Below are 20,445 nucleotides of genomic sequence, written 5' to 3' on the forward strand. Positions count from 1 at the left end.
TATGATACTGTACTTGTACACTGACTAACCTGTGGAATAAACTCACTAAAGATGTTCAGGGGCTTCTTGAAGTGCCTAAAATAACATGATAGAATTCTTAACATCGCAAGAAATGTGACAAGTTACAAAAAAACGTTTTTAGTAATCTCACATATTATATTTTGTATAAACCCCTCAAATAACATTAAAAGGCTCAGGATTCTTTCACTTTCTTTTACTTGTGTATGAAATATTAATTCTGAGAACGCAAGACCAGGATGTACAGTGTGCAGTAGATTCCCCGAGACCAGGTGTGGCAAATTGAAAGAAATGGCCATTTTTTCGCAAGTCTTGCCATCCACAAGGGCAAAAGACCATTCAAAGTCTCTCTGCCCTAAAAAACTCTCACAACACCTGCCACTCATGCCCTAAAAAACTTTCACAACACCCGCCACTCATTACCATTATGTTTTCGGCTCCCTGTTGATTTTAAGATACCTCTTAACATTTTGCAGCAACAATATTTATTTTTCCAGGAAATGACAGATCGAACATATTCATCAATGTACATGTACAGTGAAACCCCACTCTACGGAGACCCGCTTAATACGGACAGGTTTGTTTGTTCCAAAACGCTCATATTTTCTCTTAAATTTACCAGCTTAATAGGTACTACAGACAATTTTCTGTGTCCCGAGTCACAAACTCTCGTATATCATCAACCCCGCTTTATGGCACTGGTTATGTGCGCACTGACTATCCATTTTCATTGTCGAAACAATGACAGATTTCTACAGTCAAACAAAACAGTAGCAAAATAGTGTGTCATGTTTGAATTTGATCGGTCCATCTTTCTTCCAGTGCTTGACCATTCATTGTAAACGTCATCCTTTAATAAAGTTTTCTTTCTCCTATTGCACAAGTTCCAATTCCTTGGCTTTTGGCCGCAGTCGTTGTTCCTAGCCTTCTTCCTCTCTGACGACCTTTGCTTGTTAAATTAAACCAATCACAACGCTTCTTACTGAACCAATGAAATGAAAGGAACATGTTCTTTAATGTGACAACTCAATGTAGTTGACACCATTAGCATCTATTTGCAACTGTCTATACTCAACTATGTCTCAACATCTAACTAAGTGTACTGTCTGCGACAATCTGGTCATACAAGAATCCACTGTTTAGTGATGTGCAGTTCTTGTAGTGGCGACAGTCGTAAATTTGATTGTGAGCAGCCACCAACGAAAAAACAGAAGGCCAAAAAGTGAAGGGGGGCAGCAGAAAAGGAGAAGCCGCAGGTAGCCGCAGCCGCAGGGTCTCCAGAAGCTGAGCCTAACTATAAATCCATTTGTCGGCAGCTGCAGCAGAAAAATCAGCAACTTGGCAAAGCCTATCAAGATCTGAAGGCCCAGTTTGGTGAGCTCGAAGATTCCACGAGCAGAGCCGTAAGGTGAAGAATTTGATCAAGGTTACTAAAATGGAGTTTTATTCTGGCATCATTCGGGATTGTAGCAATTCGCAAACTATATTCAATACAGTAAGTAAATTACTCCACAGGAACACGCCTGTGTCTTATTCTTCAACTTGTGAATCTGATACCGATCTGGCAAACAAGTTTGTTGACTTTTTTGGGTGATAAGATAGCAGTCATTCGCAATGCACTTGATGAAGTATTTGACAGTATTTTGGATTTTGATGACAATGTATCCTTTTCTGATCAATTTACACTGTCTACTTTCAGGTCTGTAACGTCCTCTGATATTTCGCAGCTAACTGGCAAGTCAACTATTACGTTGTGTCCTTTAGATCCTGTCCCTGCTTCAGTTCTGAAACAATGTATTTCAGTGCTTCTACCAGTTATGACTAGGATTATTAATCAGTCTATTTGCTCTGCTGTGGTACCAGAATCTTTTAAACGTGCATTGCTGAATCCTCTCCTGAAGAAGCCCCACCTTGATTCTGAGGTTTTTGCTAATTTTCGTCCTATTTCAAATCTTACGTTTTTGTCTAAATTCACTGAATGGGTGGTAGCGTTTCAGTTGATCGAGCATGTCACCAACAATTGTTTAGATGAGATCATGCAGTCAGCTTACAAAGAATTTCATACCACCGAAACTGCTTTGGTTAAAGTTTTCAATGATATAGCTATTGATATTGATAGGAACAGGGCAGTTATTTTGTTATTACTGGATCTTTCCGCTGCTTTTGATACAGTCGATCACTCAATACTTTTGAACTGATTAGCTCATCATTTTGGTTTACGTAGTTCAGCTTTGGCTTGGTTCAGATCACACCTGAGCGACAGATCTCACTTTGTTTGTATTCGGGGTGTTAGGTCTGCTACGCGTTCCTTATTGTGCAGTGTGCCTAAGGGATCTGCGCTGGGACCGATACTGTACTTACTTTATGTCTCGCCACTCGGGGATATTGTGAGGCGATGCAACATGGGTTTTCATTTTTATGCTGATGATACCCAGTTGTATCTCTCTTTCAATTCCCTGAGTGCCGATGATCAGGTTAGTTCCGTTTCCTGGGTTGAATCTTGTGTTGGAGAGATCAACAACTGGATGACCCGCAATAAACTTAAGCTAAATAGAGACAAAACTGAATTGCTTGTCATAAGCTCTAGGTACCGACCCCATCAATCTTTAGACAGTATAGTAGTGGGGAATTGTCGTGTTTGTCCTTCAGTCTTGGCCAGGAACATAGGAGTAGTTTTCGATCGGACGTTATCTCTAGAGAAACATGTAAACTCTGCTTGCAAGGCTGCCTTGTTCCATCTGAGAAAGATTCGCAAGTATTTGACGGTTGATAAAACAAAGATCCTTGTTCAATTGTAATTCGCTACTCCTAGGCTCTCCGAAGTACTTATTTCAAAAATTGCAACGCATTCAGAATTGTGATGCGCGCCTTGAAGCTCAATTGCCTAAGGCTGCGCGTACCAGTCCTATTCTCCAGAAATTACATTGGTTGCCTGTCGAGAAGAGGGTTATATTTAAGGTTTTGCTACTCACTTATAAAGCATGAAATAACTTAGCCCCTGTGTATATCAGTACCTTACTTGTGCGGTATGAACCATAAGAGATTGCATGTGGTAAAGAAACAGCATTAGCTCTGTTGTTATTCAAACCAGGGCAACAATATTTGGACAGTTCATTACGCGTGACACAAGAAGTAATTATGTGATGAAAAAATAGATAATTAACTTCCTTTGTGACGTCACAAAAGGAAAGAATTGTGTGTATTTACGCTGCAAGTATGGTATTCCGGGGAGTGATTGAACCAAAAAGGCGGGCCTATGCCAAGTTTTTAGCTCGAGAAAAGGAGATATCTATAAAGAGAATCATGCAAGAATGTAAGATCTCAAGAGCAAGTGTGTATAGGCTGAGGAAAGAACAGTACAACTCCAAAAATGTAACGGATTCTAAGAACATGGGCGGAAGACCACGCAAATTGAGTGACAGAGATGAAAGGAAATTAATGAGAGCTTTGACAAGGTTAAGGCACGAAGAGGGTAACTTTTCGTCGTTTCGGATCATGGAGACAGCAGGCATTCAACGGAGCTCTGTGAGTAACAGAACAATACGTCGTGTGTTGTTTACAGGCGTGGAAGAAAGAGCTTGTAACTGAAAAAGATCTCGCGCTGCGTATGAAATTTGCCAAATATATGCAAAGAGAGTATCCAAAGGATGTGTGGCAAAACAAAATAGCTTTCTATCTTGATGGTGTGAGTTTCTACCACAAAACCAATCCGGCAGACCAAGCAAGAGCACCGCAAGGGCGTATTTGGCGCAAAAAATGCGAAGGTCTTAATAGAGGTTGCACAGGGAAGGGTGCTAAAGTAGGAAGTGGCAGGAGAGTCGTAAATTTAATTGTTGCTATAAGATATGGAAAAGGAGTCATCCAGTGCACTCAGTATGAGCATATGAATGGGGAGTTCTTTGCTTCTTTTGTGGAGAACATCTTGGACGCCATGTTTATGCAGGCTGGAAAGGGAATATCCCGGTTATGGATTCAGGATGGAGACCCCAGTCAAAATTGTGCCGCTGTCCGAAGTATTTTGGCTCGCAAGGGTTCGCAGCTACTACAAATACCACCCAGAAGCCCGGATGTTAATCCAATAGAAAATTCATTTCACTTAGTTAAGTTAGAACTTTGCAGACAGGCGATTAACTTCAATATTACAAAGGAAACATACGAGGAATTTACCTCCCGCATAATTACAACAATGATGACATTTCCAGAACAGACAATCGATAACATCACAGACTCAATGGATAATAGAATATGTCTAATAATCCGAGAAAACGTATTATGTAACTAAACGTATTAGAAATGAAATATCTTCAACAGTTTCCATTTACGTGCCCTTTGAAAGTATGAGAACCGCACTTGCACTTATGTACAAATAATCTGTTATAACTCACTTAGCATCATTTATTTACTCGAAGACGTCACTCGTAAATTGTCACGAACAAGGAATAAAAAGTTAGTTCAAATGGATATTCTGTGATTTGTCTGATCTATTTGTAAGTTAACATACATTCTTGAAGATTTCCTACTTATTTGCACGATTAACAGGGAGTTTCAAGGAATTTTCAACGGTTAACAGCGGTTAACACAATATGCTTGAGAAGAGGACTCTTTCAATTGCTTGTTAACGCGACCGATGCCCGTTAACCGTTAAAAACTCTTGTTAACCGTTGCTATATTTTTACAGCCCTTTCCTAATGACACGTTAACCGTGTCATGGTTGCTGAAAGATTTTATACATGTAAAATAAGGTCACTGAAACACTTGGGACAGGGAGGAAGTTCCTTATGCCGCTCCTTTGGGATTTGACAATTAAAGTAAAATACTTTCCACCTACAGGCCATCATGTCACTTTCACGATCATCAATAACTCCGTTTTTCACAAACATCAAGGGGCTTTTACCAGTGCAAAATATTGGCGTGTCTCTATCGAAAGAAATATCCCACGCAAAGTGTGTTTTCGGTGAGGGTAATTGAACGACATGCCCCTCAAGAATTAATAAAAGATCGTGCCATGGAATAATAATTGGTGACCACCGAAAGTCATTCAAAAATATACACTCGGCCTTATCTACACCAACCCATGCAAAACTTCCAGATGCTGGGTTACAAAATGTTTGAAAGATACTAGTCAATGGATTGAAAATGAATGTTTTCCCGCAATTAGCAGGACCAACAATCATCATGTTCCTGTATTTGCCGCGGCCCTTAGTTAACAAGTCAAGCACAGCATCTACGAAAACGCGGACAGGGACTTGATTATTTTCAAGGACTTCTAGTGCGCATTGCAACCATTGGCCATTACACGTTTCTAGGCAATCACTCTCGTTTGCTTCATGTAACAACTCTATTCTTGTCTTTTTTGATCTCTCGAGTTTCTGGGAAGCACTTTCAATTTCCCATGCGGAGTTTAACACATCAGAGACAACACGAGGACTACGAGAAACTAAGAATTCCGCGAGGTCTGTTTTACCTTCTTGTTTTTGTTCACAGGCAAGCGCTTGTAGTTCAGTAACTGTTTTCACATTCTTATTGACAATAATTTGCGATACCTCAAAGGCTGTTAGGCGCTTCCTACGTGTCTTCCTTGACTTTGAACGTTTTCCGTGGCTACCACCTGCTTCCACCTCTTCACCTTCATCCTCTTCCTCGCTGGACTGAATCGCCGTCCTTTCCTCTCTTTCCCTTTTTCTTAATCGTTTAGTTACACTTGCAGCGCTTGTTTGCGGTCTGCTGCTGTTCGAAATATCGGGATGCCCTTCACTTTGTTCAAAACTCTCATCACACTTGGTTACGTAACACCAGGCGCTATAGTAGTTATGATGACGGTTTGAGAAGTGAACTGAGATGCCGTAGGTATCAAGCAGGTATTCCTTTGCAGCAAGCCATCGTTGGTTTCTATTGAGCTTCAAGGCTAGGTGGTAGTGCTCACCACCCCTTTGATGCTTTTCTCTGCAGCAACACCATTGAACAACTCTTTAGACTTTAGACTTGGAAAAGCCCTCAACGACTGCATTAGCAAATTCTCTGCGGCAGGAAAACTTCTCTAAGTCCGCTTGACTGTATGTCACAAGGTATACGCTCCTTACGTCTACTTCACTTAGAGTGTGTAACGGAGTATCACTGCTATCAGAATCACTGCTAGAATAACTCACTATCCCATGCATTATCAGTCTCTCTTGTTTTCAGGTCGAAAATAACGTTAACATTGCGTGCAATAGTAGCCTTCATATGCAAAACAGAGAAAATTGAATAATCACTTGTCACCACAACACGCCACAAACATGAAAATTTTCCACTGTTTATAAGATTTTCTCAAAGAAAACAATTCCAATACTCAAAACATGTCTTTGTAACCTGTGTAGATCACATATCTTGCAAAATAATTACTAATTTTTCCGTTTTAGTAACATAACGTATAACAGACAATCTCGGACAAAACCTGTTGAGACAAAAGAACATTTTGGGTACTTCAACAAGTTATCCAAATGTGCCGCTTGGAACCTGCCCTTTTCCCTCCCCCCCAACTTCATTGTTGATTTATCTTGGGCAGAAATATACTGTAGAACATATGACGATACTCAGCAACATTGACTGAGGGGGGGAGGGGAGTGGAAGGGGAGAGTAAGTAGGGATGTTTAAAAATGAAGGCGAAGTTGTGTTACTGTCTCAATAGTTTTGTCTGAGATTGTAGCTAAGGCTCAACAGGACGCCGACGAGATGGCAGACTTGGTCCGGCAAAATGACCAGCAAATCGCCACCTACAAGGAGCAGTTGAAAGCAAAAGATGACCTCATTAAGACCCTGGAGCAGCAGCTACGAACCTTGCAGAACTCAGAACCACCAGCTGTAACAAACCATGAAACTGGTGCGAAGGTCGACCACAATGACCTTACTGAAATTCAACAATGATACACAGCAGTGCTCTCTACCCTGAATGAGAAGTGTAGCCTGAACAATGCTTACAGACTCGCAGGCACAGCACACAGCACGGTTAGAGACTTCCTCGGCATAGCGGAGCTACGAATTGTAAACAAAGTGACGTACCAAAGCACCCTGGAGAGGCTGGGAGACCCGAAACTTTCAGTTAAAATGATCGAGCAGGAGTGCCGAACGCAGCTGGGCGATCTGTTGCTGTTTGTGAAACGACTTCACATCGCGAAGAGGCTGTTGCCGATAGCGTTGGAAGATGCCTTCTATTCCTAAAGGGCTTTGTCAACTACAAAAAAAAAAAAAAAACGGCTCCTTTAGGAGCCACCAAGTTTGCAAAAGTCTATGTCCAACTCAATTGCATAATGTTGTTCCCTTGTGCTCAAATAATTATGTTCTTGATTGAACACCTTGCCGCATAATGAGTCCTGCATGTCCAAATTTTTTTCGCACCCTCTTAGAAGCCCTGTAAAGCTGATAAAGATGAAGTCTCAGGCAACACGTTTGCCAGAGTGAAAACTGGGTTCTAATAACACTTGTCATAATGAGAACTGGGTTCTAATATCACAAAATACAAGATGGCGGTCAAAAGTAAATTTCTTATTTTCATATTGTAGTGAATGTTTGCCGTTGAAGACATTTCCGTTCAGTTTGAAAAAGGTACGTTTAGGTTTCAACAGTTCAATAAGGCCCAAACGAGTCACCGACATGCCACACACACATGTTATATGTTATAAGATTAAACAGCGGCCAACGCGTCGGCTGACAGTCGACCGACGCCTTGGCCGACGCCTTGGTGGGATTGGATTCTTAACTTTTACCGTAAAACGAGACCTGCCCGTCTAATAGAATACAAGTCTTGTTAATCTGAATGTATGTATATACACACCTGTGGTTGAAGAAACTTAAGCAAACACCAAATATCATATGTGTCACACCAAATACGATAGAGAGCTTCATCTTGAATGAGTTGATAAAGGTCAATTTATTCACAGCCATTTGCCAAATCTGCAATGATGCAACTAGTTAGAGAGATGGAACTGGTAAGCTTAAAACAAAACAAAAGGAAAAAAAAGAAACTTGAGGATCTGCGATAAGTTTCTCTTACAAGTTGGAGCCTATTAATGGTACACTGTATGGTTAAAGGTGGGACAGGGACACGGGATATGGAAACATATTCTCAACTGACAAAGTGAAATTAGGAAAATAATTGCAAATAAGGATCACTACAACTAAAACAAAGTGGATGGCTATCAGCAAGGACACGTCAAGTCATAACTTTCCAGCTTTCAGTTGTGACAACTTATGTCCATTCCTACCAAATTTAGTTAAAATAACCTCTTTTTTTTAAAATATACTGTAAGCTTCTCCATTTTTATCTCAAGCTTGACGAAGACAATTAAAATTTAATCTGCAAAGTGCTGAGCACAAAACTTCCTTCAGCAGTTCTTCAAGTCGTGCAAGTTTCAAGTGTGAGGAAAAAGGAAAGGACTCACAGGATCCATTCCAAAGTAATAAGGTATTCCAGTGTAGGTTTTCTTTGGGTCCAACATGACCCCTTTGGCATCATCCTTCTTGAGGTAAGATTCCACTGCAGCTTTACTATCAAACAATAAGAAACAACATGAAGTAGCCAGTTTAGCACAATGTTGTCACCAACTGAATGACCAATAAATAATAATTAATGAATGATTGGTTAATAAAACAAGAATAAAAAGAATAACTGGTATTAAAAATGTTAGAATAGGGACCTTAAACATTGACGACGAAGAAGATGACGACGAATAGTACCACGTGAAGACTGGAACAGAACCGTGCGTTCACCGTACGAAAACAGCGGGAAAATCTAAAATTAAGCTTTGCTCACCGAGAAAGTGAACGTAAACACAACAAACAGCACAGAAAATCATTTTTTCGTCGAGATGGTTTCATTTCACGAGCTTCAAGAACTTTTTCTCTTTAGTCACTCTCAAGGCATTTTAGATGTTGAAGAACTGTTGTTGTTCTATGAGGAATACTCGCCAAAAAATCTTGATTTTTGCTATGAGAGTTTTGGAAGGTTTTCTCTGGACGATATTAATGATGCCGAGTGTTTGGCAGAATTTAGATTCAGGAAGCATGACCTTCCACTTCTTGCCAAAGTCCTTCAAATACCAGACAGCTTTACGTGTTACCAAAGAACCGTATCAAGTGGAATGGAAGCGCTTTGTATTCTTCTGAGAAGATTGTCTTACCCCTGCAGATTCAGTGATATCATTCCACGATTTGATCGGCCAGTTCCAGTGTTAAGCATGGTTAGCAACCAAGTGCTCGACTACATATACATAATTATACGATACACACTGCCACAGAATCACTCAGTGGAATCACCAAGTTCTCTCTCACCCCTTGCTGCAACTGTATAGTGACACTATTGCTGCCCAGGGTTCTGCCTTGGACAATTGTTTTGGATTTGTTGACAGGACAGTACGTGCATTTTCCCGAGCTGCAGAGCATCAGAGAGCAGTCTATAACGGCCACAAGAGAGTACATTCTTTGAAGTTTTAGTGTGGTGCCCTTCCCAATGGTCTGATAGGTCATCTATATGGTCCCATAGGTAATAATAATAATTCTTTGTTTTGTCATATATTTCTATGTCATTCAGGAAAACAATTTTGAGTATTTTTCTATTTTTTAGAAGGAAGGAGGCATGATGCGGGCATGCTGCCAGACTCAAGACTCCTTAATGACCTTCAAGCTTTTGCTAACTCTCCTTTGGGGAATCCATACTGCATTTATGGTGATCCAGCGTACCCTTTAAGGGTACACCTTCAAGCAGCTTTCAGGAATAGAGCCTTGACCCCTCAAATGATGGATTTCAACCAGTCGATGAGCAGTGTCAAAGAATCAGTCGAGTGGCTATTCAATGATGTCACTAACTACTTCAAGTTTTTTGACTTTAAAAAAAAATTAAAAATTGGTCTCAGTAGTGTGGGTAAAATGTATGTTGTCAGTGCCCTACTTAGAAATGCCCTCAGATGTCTCTATGGAAATCAGACATCAAGTTTTTTTCAGCTGGAACGTCCTTCCTTAGAAGACTACTTTTCTTAATAATCTTTTTTGATAACGGTTAGGGTTAGGTTAAAACGGTTTGTTTTAGTAACTTTGTAACATGGGACATTATGCACAATGTGTAAAATCATAGCAAATAAGAATTCAAAATGAGGTTTAATTTTACCAACATGCTTTTTGTACACTGTTACACTCATGCCAGATTCACACTATCATGGACATAAGGCAAACAAACTTCAGGTCATTCTCTCACTAAGTTGCAAGTGTGAACCAGGCTTTAAGGCTGTAAATGTGAGGAAAAAAATACCTCCCATGCAGAAGCAAACAAGCATGATTTTTGTACTGAAATAAAGAAACAAGTTCCCCACATCACAAAATCATGCTGAAAAACTGTGTAAAATATTTGTTAACTCAACTTTCAACATAGTTCAACAAAGTTTAAGTAAGTTAATGCTTAACATGGCTTGGGTTTCCAAAAGAAGGAGTCTCTAAGATTAATACTCCCTTAAGTGCAACCTGTTTTAAAATAAGTTTCCAAAATCTTGAGGAGACTTGTGATAGTCACTTTGTGAATGTAGCTTTCTCCAATAAAGCAATTAATGACTGATTCTGTTGTTGTACCATCTTCATCATTTCTAATTGCTGCTTGTGCATTTGACTCTGTTGATCCGTCAACATCTGCTGTTCATTTTTCTTGAACTCCATTTCATCCTTCCTCAGTTTACTTTCTAACTCAAACTTCTCCTTGAGGTATTCAACAGCATCCGAACTTCTTCTCTTTCCTCTTTTACTAGGTTTTCCTTCTTCTTCTTCTTCTTTGGAATCTGCATTTCTTTTTTGGGTTTTGCCCAGACATTCCATAGCTTGGTGCCTAACCTCTTCGGCACTTGCCTTCTCACGCTAGTATTTTTTGGTGAGAGTGCCAGCTTGCTCATTCCTTTCCGTGTCAGCTGCCTTTTCTTTGTCCAGAATTTCTTCAACTGCTGCATCTAGGTGGGTCTGCCCCCACACCTCACCTTTTTCCTTGCTGTTTTTTGGATGCTTGAAAGGCTCCTGGACAAAAACTTGCCCACAGAGGGTTAAGTCATGGTCTTCTGTCCATTTCATGGAGTTGTTTCTAGAGAAGAAAAACTGATGTGAATGTCTTAAAATTCCTTTTACACTTCTGAGCAGGGATCAAGACTAATCCTGTTTTAATTGCATATCATATTTAATTGCATACACCTTGACAGTTTAATCTAAATTAGTGCTAATCAGGCTTACTCTGGCCTGCATTGTATGCTGGTTAGCTTGTATGTCTATGTTGCAAGTCTGCGATCTACAGGACTGTTTTTTCAATCTCTTGAAATTCGAGCTTGCTGTAACAACGTGGCATTTTGTTTCTGGGATTCATCCCTATATATTACAAACAACCCTATTTGCATCATTACTAGAAAAAGCTTATACATGTATATTCAGACAGATCAAGCAATGAATAAAGTTGAAGTTGATAACTCAGTCAAAATTTAGAAAGCTGCAAATGCTCTCTCTGCTTTTTAATATTCGCGAGGTATGCTGCTGAGAAACTGAAACACAAATTTAACTGTCCCAAAGCGACTGTCATTTTTCACAAGGAAATTATAAAGTTCATCATGAATGATACAATTTACTAAGACTTCAGATCTTACCCTGATGCGGGAGTTTGACACAAAAACAAAAGAAACTTTTTGCATTCTAAATTCAAACCCATGATTGCTTAGCTTTTGCTAAATTAAACCCCTAAAAGGCGAAGAAATAGTCTGACAAATACTTACGTAGAACAGAGGATGGCAACACAGCTGTTTTCACCTTCTCGATGATGGGTGGACGACGAATGAAGTCAGCGAAGACAAGACATGACATGCGCAGCATCATCTTATGGTTCAAAGGTACTTCCGGTTCGTACTCGTTGTCAGTTCTCGTCGTCTCTGCTTAAGGTCTCTAATATTGCTAGAGCTTGTCATCAATACAATGACTGTTCTGATTGGCTTAGACCTAGGGTTTCATTCTACCATAATGCCCATAGCCCATTTAAAAATTATGCAAAGTAGGGACAAACCTGAAGGTAACTGTAACTCAAAACCAGAATGGACGCTCCGTGAGCGTAAACTGGGTTGCCTGTGGTATGCTACACAGAAACAAAGGGCACTCGGGTGGTATTCAAGGCACAGAAATGGATTTTTTCAAGAGCAATGCTGGCTGGGCTAATCCGAAAATAACAAAGAAAAAAGCCTAGGAAGCCAATAGGTACTCCTGGTACTGGTAACTCCTACAATGGAAGAAGCAGACCAGGGAATCGAGCTTGAATGCGGCATATTTCTCATCATCCCCAGGGCTGCTCAGTCCGCAAACGACACACTACTTATTTTGGTTTCGTTTCCTCAGAAATGCAACGTATCGATTTTGACTTCAGGATAAACTACTTACACAGTGAGGTGTAGTGGCCAATCATACAAAAGTCTTCAATTAACAATTACTCCATGAGCGCGTGTTGGATGTGAGATGGTCAATCGCCAAGGAGGCACCTAGCGCCGAGTTGGCTATAACCAGTATCATGTCCAACAAGCGCAATTCCTTTAACTCCTAAAGTTTGGAAGTACGAAATACGACCTAAAGCAAGAAAACCAGATTGCAATCCGTCGAAAAAACTTCATGAAGATGCGATGTTGTGTAATACAAATGTACCTTGGTGGTCAGACAGATGCATGCTCATTACAAAAACATTTCTTACCTTTTTGCGCACTTCTAACCATCACAATAGACCAATTTCGATATATTAAAATTCAGTCCAAAACAAAAGGCATCATCTCGAGGCTCTGGGGAATAAATATAAGGATTTGTATGAGTTTATTCCCCAGAGCCTCGAGATGATGCCTTTTGTTTCGGACTGAATTTTAATATATCGAAATTGGTCTATTGATCCAAACTTTCCACAAAAACGTTTTCTTTTTGCTTTATTTCGAGAGAAATTTCGTTTTCAGGCGAAATTTTTTTTAGCTAAGCAACGCTTCCTGACGCTTGGCGCAATCACTTGCCATAAAAGGTCAAACAAAGGTATACATTGTATGAACTGATAAACGAGATTGAGTAAACCAATCAGAGCACGAGAAATGCATTATCCGAGGTTGAGAAATTAATAATAAACAATTATTGGATGAGGTTAAGCATGATATCATGAATTATCAAAACCGAGGTCTGTGTTATCTGCCGAAGCCGAAGGCTGAGGCAGATAACACAGACACGAGGTTTTGATAATTCATGATATCATGCGAAAACCGAATTCAATAATTGTTTTATTATACATTTTTCAAATGATTCATCCTCAGAAACAGAAGCGAAGTGTTCAGCCATTTTGTTTCTGAGGAGAACACTCCAAGGGGCTTAGTAACCAGGCAGACATTGAACTTGACATGATAATAATATCTGCAGCAGATATTACATTTATCATTTCAAGTTCAGAAGCTATTGTGAATTGATTGAATGCTCTCGACCAATCACACTCTTCATCGTGAGTCTGATGTATACTATAATACCTGTTATTACAGTTGAGCCCACATCTCAGCGGAGTTAGTTTCAATTCGAAACAGGAAATGGAATTCCTTAAGCCATGTGGCTGAGTGTTCATGTGTATTCTTACGTCTTCTTATGTATGTGGTTCGAACAAGCTTGAACATGCAATAAACAGAAAACTACCAAAATAGCATTCTCAACTGTGAACTAGGGCTAATCACACGATAGAGGAAATTTGAAAAAAGAAATAATAAAAGGCACTTTAACCGAACGATTAAATAAAAATATTCTACACAAAACTGGAAAATTCTGAACTTACGTTAATCCCTGAGATGTGAATGATTCCTTAAATTTTGATTTGTGAGAGATTATCTCGTCTCCCAGATGATAAAAAGAGCAAGTTGTGCTGTGACGGCTAGATATAATTAATTTACTCTTAAAAGAAAACAACGAATTATTCGAGTGCAACATGTACGAAACGCGAGGCCTACGGAACAACAAAATTAGAAATTTAAGCCACGAAAGCTATATTTACATTCTTAGGCATGTGAAAAACTAACAGCTGTCACGTTGTTAACCGAAATAACAACCCCAAATGTGCGAAACTATCAAGGGCAGCTTCTGTTCAACAACAGTACTGTAGTTTCTCTTCTTCTGAGAAAAATGTAAATTCTGGATAGGACTCATACTTTTTTTGGCATTTCACATGCTCTCCTCTCAATCTAATCAAATGTTGACTCGAAAGTCTCGCTTCCGAGCGCTCTGACACAGACACAGTGAATACATACCTAAACATCTTCGAGATGCAAAAGCATCATGAACACGTGAACTTGAAGTATAGCAAGATAAAAACGACGAACACAAAAGCAATGGAAATGGGTCACAAATAAAAAGCTTTAGCTACCTGAATGATTTCCGGTTAGACTGAAGCAATAAACTGTTGAAAAATCCAAAGTTATCGTTTTACATGCTAACTGGTAAACAAATAGAGTGGGCCCCATCAACATATTTTACCTTTTCTCCCGCCTTAACCATTCCAGAAGCTATTTCTTTTTTAAAGAGCTCCTTGTTGAAATACACGTAGCTTCTTGTTTGTAAATAACTGTTGCAAAAATTATATGTAAATTTAATCAAGGGTGCAAAAAACGTTCACCTAAATGTGCAGTAGATATGCTTACAGAAATATTGTACACTTCCCCAATATACTTCAGTTCACACTATAATGACTAAACAAATATTATTTTCCGACGTGCAAAACTATGGCTTCCTATTCATCATTTGCAAGAAAGAACATTTGAAATACAAAATCGCTAAAAATTTGACATATTAACGAAAACAACTCAAATATCAAATATCAACCTACATGTGCAAATGAGTGAAGTTCCAATCATTTCGAACAGCATCAATCCACAAAGACAACAAAATCAAACACATTTGCTATTAAAAGGAAGAAGGCTTCCCTTTTTATTGCGGGGCAGCACTAAAAGCAGGAATTCAGAATCTGGAATCAGGAATCTAGAAACCGAAAACCGGAATCCGCAAACCAGAAACCAGAATTATCCACAATTCACAAGAACTACAACAACGTGCCCACTGGATAAACCACTATCCAATGGACAACTCAATTAGTGGATAGCATTATCCACCAATCGAGGCCTGGTTTCTTGTGCATCTTGATTATCATCAAATATTCTAAGTAGAAAACCCCTTCTCAAAGGAGACATCAAGGAAATTAATGATCATAATCGAAATTTGTTTATTGTACATGGTCAAGTTTGCATGCGCACTGAGGGCCACTAGTTCATCGGTAACTCTAGTTGACTGTTACATACTACCCTCGTTAAAACAAGGACCTTTACCTTTACCTTTTAAGGCAACCCAGTAATTAGGACTTCTGCCTGCATTCACATTTACTTGCCCATTGATTTGAATGCGACAAAATTTACCATATCAGTTCATACATTAGTTCAATTGACTTGGGTGGTTTCAAACAATAAAAGAAAAATAATTATAAGCGCTCAGTTACCAAATGTGAAGTTGTCACTTCAGATTGATTCAGCTGCAAACAAATTCTTCTAACACACCTCGAAATTTGGTCTTTGCAGGTACATGTAAATCACAAACCTAGCCCTGGCTATTGCAGATTTTCCCTTAAGACCTCACTCATGGTTAGTACTGTAACAGTTGTTATTAGATGATACATTACAAGCGCAAGTAATCTAGGCTTTACTGAATCCTTTACATGCAAGGTTGGAACTCACTTTCATTTAATGCCAACTGTATCAACTAGTGTGAATAAATAAATTCAGCGCAGCAATTATTAACAAACATTCACATAACCAGTCCTTAAAAAAGGCTTTTGAGGGTTGAGGAGTTGCCATCAGAAAACTACACTATGAATGATGTCTATGGTTATCACCTTCAACTACACTGTAAGTATGTTTCTGCTTCTGACTGAATCAGTTGTTGTCAAAAAGTGACAATAATAAAAATCATAATAAAAACGTTATCAGTGTTATATTATGTACATGTAAACAACGTTTTAACCCATTGACTCCCAGGGGCTCCCCACTGACGAGTAAAATCATCTGGCATTAGACAGAGTAAAATACTCCATGTAAGTCTGGCTGGTTTAAGCCGGTTTAGGCCGGTTTGGATGTCAAAGGGTTAAGTCAAACAGGAATAAAACAATTAGCACATACACAACCAAGCAAACCCTTTCTATTCTGATTACTACATCTTAAACTCTGCTTACATTTCTGTTTAGCTTTCACAATAATTACTACGTCGACTTACTGTGACTCTTCTATATCGCCAGCCAAACTGGCCTTAGAACTACTCAATTTTTTGCAGATAACATACATGTAAACACAAAGTTAATGCCAGATGTATACCTAATAGAACCCCAATTCACACTGAGATCCCATCCAGTTCCAAAGATGTTAAAAGACCTTGAAAAGCAGTCATTATAAATGAGACCAGTGTAGACAGCAAACAGACCCATCAGCAGTATAATGTAACGGCCATCAAACAAGGTATCAAACATCTGAAAGGGAAAATACGATTAAACACCACTGTGTTAGGTTTATTTCTTGAATTTTTTTATTAGGTCGATAGAAGCAACACAATTCACTATTTTTCCAAACCCATAATTACACTGTAATACAGTTCATTTTGGGGGGTAGTTGCATTAAAACAATGGATATCCATTTTAATGAAGCAATGATACAGTTCCAAGAGTAATTAACTAGTATTGTTTTAGGTAAAAGAACCCCAAAACGTATTGCACTATGGGATGGGAAAAATAGTCTATTGGGATGCACAGAAACTCACTGTGGATTGGAAATATGCTACATAGATAAGAATCATTAATTTTCTGTGCATATGGGATAATATTGTGAAATCCAAATCAAACTGGTGGAGAATAACATTTTGTTTTCCCGAAAATGTCCCGTTGATGTTGTGTGCATTGTTCAGCCGCAGCCTAACACAGGATCTTGGTTATCCTTTCAAGAAAGTTACTGTCATACTGCAGGAATCATTTACTCTTGAAAATAAAAATACATGTACACTTATCCAGTATTTAGCAGCCTGCGCAGCTACTGATCCAAGGACAAAACATTTTGTTATGATTGTGCAGTGGTGAGAACCACTGTCCGACTAACCGATCGAACTTCGGCATGAAATTCCCAAGTTTGCAATTTGATTGACAGTTACAATGTACGTCATGAGATTCCCAAGTTCGAAGGAAACTTTGGGAATTTAAAACCAACTTCGCAAACCACCTCTCCAACATTTTGTGAAATGCACTGTAACAGCTGTGTATTTAATAATGAAATGATTTAACTTCAAATAAAATTAGAAAATGTATCTGTTTGACTGCCTGGAACAACTGCAAGACTTGAACTGAAAACTACAGTGTAACTGTGAACTGGAAATGGAAAAATGAAAATTGAATTGGAATAGCTTAACACTTCCTACATGTAGCTTGAACTGAGGACAAGTTGTTCAATGCGCAATGTCTGTTGCCGAAAATTCAACTCGTTCCTATGGCTGATCATGTTTTATCTCATGGATAGCCCAAGCCAGGAAAATACTCCAGCAAAAGGAGCTTCGAAAGTACTGTAGGACCTGGGATGCAGCTCCTTGGCCCTCTGTTGCTCACTATCTTAATGCATCCACATCATACTGTAATCTTAATAAGACCTACATGTACACCCCAGCCAGCAACTTTAAAGAAATAAAACACCATACTGAAAGAAAACAATAACAGTCATGACTTACCTCTCCTCCTTCTTTGTAGCTTTGCAGTTTCCTCTCATTGCGAATCATCCACAGAGCAAAAAGGAACATGATCAAGCCATGGCCACAATCACCAAACATCACAGCAAACAGAAATGGAAATGTTATGATGGTGAAAAGAGCTATAGAAACCATAGAAAAAGAACAAAAAACACATTTCAGAAATCGCAAACTAAAAAAAAAAAACAACAACAGCATTGTGTACTACAATGATCTTGTGAAAATGTTTACCTGGATTTACTTCTTGGTAGTTAGCAACACCATAAGCATCTACTATCGCTTGAAAGCCCTGAGTAAACTTGTTTGTCCTGTTAAAAGTTGGAGGCTCTTGGCGAGTAGCCATGCGATTTAAGATGGATGGAATAGCAGCCCCACTGCTCTCTGTGCCACGACGCAGCGCCTGCTGAATCTTATCCAAATCACTCACTGGACACCAGCATTCCGCAATTAGACACTTTTGTGTCACATCAAGATTGAACATGTTCATGGTGTGATATATTGCCTTTATTTTCTTCACCTACATGTAGACATGAATATGACAATAGAGTTCAAAAGTAAGTTGACGTTGACAGTCACTCGCGAGTTGTGAAACTCGACTTGAGAAAAATAAGAGCTTGTTGCTTGACTGATCTCTCAGGAAATGAATTAGGCAAGCGCAGCACACTCATGTGTTGTAGATGCATTGAAAGTCGGATATCAAGTACATGTACATATAGTAGTCTGCCATACAATGTACCTTTCCTCCAAAGATCAATGAATAATCTGCTGCGATAATTAACAAAACTGGTTTTTCACAATCAACTCGAACATCCACTCACTTGACAATACAATACAGTACTAAAACCTGACATTTTCTTTTCCTCAATATCACTCGTTGATTTATACAGAATGTAATGACATAAGCAAGCGATCTTAAATTTCCAAACAATTTTTTTCTACGCTGGTTAAACAGAATGAGAAGCCTGTTGTTGATCAGAATTCAGTTGCACTTAAAATGAGCAGTTGTCCGTTTATCCTTTTGAAGTTGTCTCATGACTTGTGCAGTTGCGTTGCCTGAATGTAAATTTGGTGTACATGTAAGCAAATTATTTGGTATGAAATCATTTGAAAATGGTTCAAAAGATTGTCTTATTAGAAGGATACATGTACATGTAGTTTCCCATCTGTATATAGTGGTACAAATCAAATCTTTCAGGTATATTTACACTGAGCAACCACGTTGATGTAACTTAAGGTGGCTCGAAATAGTTTCTCCTTTTTTCAAACAAATAAACATATTGTGTCCTCAGATACAGTTAGGGCAATCATATCAAGACGAAATTTGGCCAGGGTATTAACTAAAAGTACCTATCGTAGATTTCTCACATTATGGTTTCCTCCAAAATAATGTTACCATAGCAATGATATTAGGCATTTCTTTGAGCCTTAAAATCAATATATGTTGTTTTTTTTTAAGAAAGGGGACGGTGAGATTTTCCCATTCAGCGTTACCAGATAATTTTAGAAATACTCTCTAAAATATTTAAAATTCAACAAAATCTGTGGGCCAGTTTTTTGGAAAATTCAGTTTTTTTGAAATGTCTCTAACTTTTTTCTTCACCTACAGAATTTTTTAAATTTGAAAGACAAATGGTTTAAATTAATCTAAGCGAACATGCAAAAACTGAAAAAAATTCACCGTCCAGAAGCAGAGATATAAACGAGTAAAGTTGCAAAATCAGGAAAATTAGGGGGTTACAAGATCAGCATTTACGCATGCATCACCCGCTCATTCGAGTCCGCGCGCAAGTGGAGCTACAGGTCAACACAAACGGATTTAAGTGACTATTAAACCATTTAAGTAGAATTTTCGTAGTTTTCATGAATAGGAGATGTCTATTTATATTCCATGTATATAGGAATTGGAGAAAGGTAAGCGAAATTAGCGGTATTTGTTTATTTCTGGTGACCCATTTGAATCATGAGCTGACGCAAGCAGCTTACGAATTGCGTGTGTGGCTTACGCACGTGCGCTCAGCTGAAAACCCTTTCAAGCCTCCTTAAGGGAGAAAACTCTCGCGGATTCCCTCAGATCTTTATCAAGTCTTTTATCTTTGACTTTCATGCATATTATGGACATGAAAAAAAAAAACTTCATGTTTTCGTTAAACGTATAAGGTCCACAGGGTCCTTTTCCCAAGTTTTTATAAAATGTCATATTTTCTCGTTGAACAAACGCAAGCAAAAACAACTGTGATAATTAACCATTCCTATGACGATTTTTCTGCTTTTGTGCTGTTGACGAGGGCGCAGAATTCGGAAATTGAAATGTTTAAGCAGTGTAAGCAGATTGGTCAAGATAAAAGTTTAACCTGTTTACTTTAACGAGAACTTAGCAACCTACAGTCCAGTAGGGCAGCCAATTTTTTTGCTACAACTCTAATAATCCACACATGTAGTAACTACTTAATCCATACCTTAATGAACCACTGATTAATATTCTTGGCCACAGTCACTAACAGGCGATGACGGTGGTCTCGTGTTTCATTCAACACCTACAAAAACAAGAGGACAATATGTGATTGTAAGTTTCTTATAAAAAATAATCCATATTTTGTAAATTACATGATCGACACTTGCTCACAT

General features: G+C 38.8%; 1 protein-coding gene across 3 annotated transcripts in view; it reads right to left on the bottom strand.

Moving 5' to 3' along the window:
- LOC138049890 (V-type proton ATPase 116 kDa subunit a 1-like) overlaps positions 1 to 20,445 on the bottom strand; it is a 68,329-nt gene that overhangs the window by 25,592 nt on the left and 22,292 nt on the right. For all 3 annotated transcript variants that reach the window (XM_068896390.1, XM_068896522.1, XM_068896457.1), the window contains exons 9-15: positions 20,277 to 20,354; positions 18,052 to 18,337; positions 17,803 to 17,942; positions 16,413 to 16,564; positions 8,436 to 8,541; positions 7,829 to 7,947; positions 30 to 75 (exon numbers count right to left, since the gene is read on the bottom strand). In XM_068896390.1, the coding sequence (XP_068752491.1) occupies positions 30 to 75; positions 7,829 to 7,947; positions 8,436 to 8,541; positions 16,413 to 16,564; positions 17,803 to 17,942; positions 18,052 to 18,337; positions 20,277 to 20,354 (927 nt within the window). The remainder of the gene's footprint in view (positions 1 to 29; positions 76 to 7,828; positions 7,948 to 8,435; positions 8,542 to 16,412; positions 16,565 to 17,802; positions 17,943 to 18,051; positions 18,338 to 20,276; positions 20,355 to 20,445) is intronic.

Source organism: Montipora capricornis, chromosome 1 (genome assembly GCF_036669925.1).
Source record: "Montipora capricornis isolate CH-2021 chromosome 1, ASM3666992v2, whole genome shotgun sequence".
Lineage (NCBI taxonomy): Eukaryota > Metazoa > Cnidaria > Anthozoa > Scleractinia > Acroporidae > Montipora > Montipora capricornis.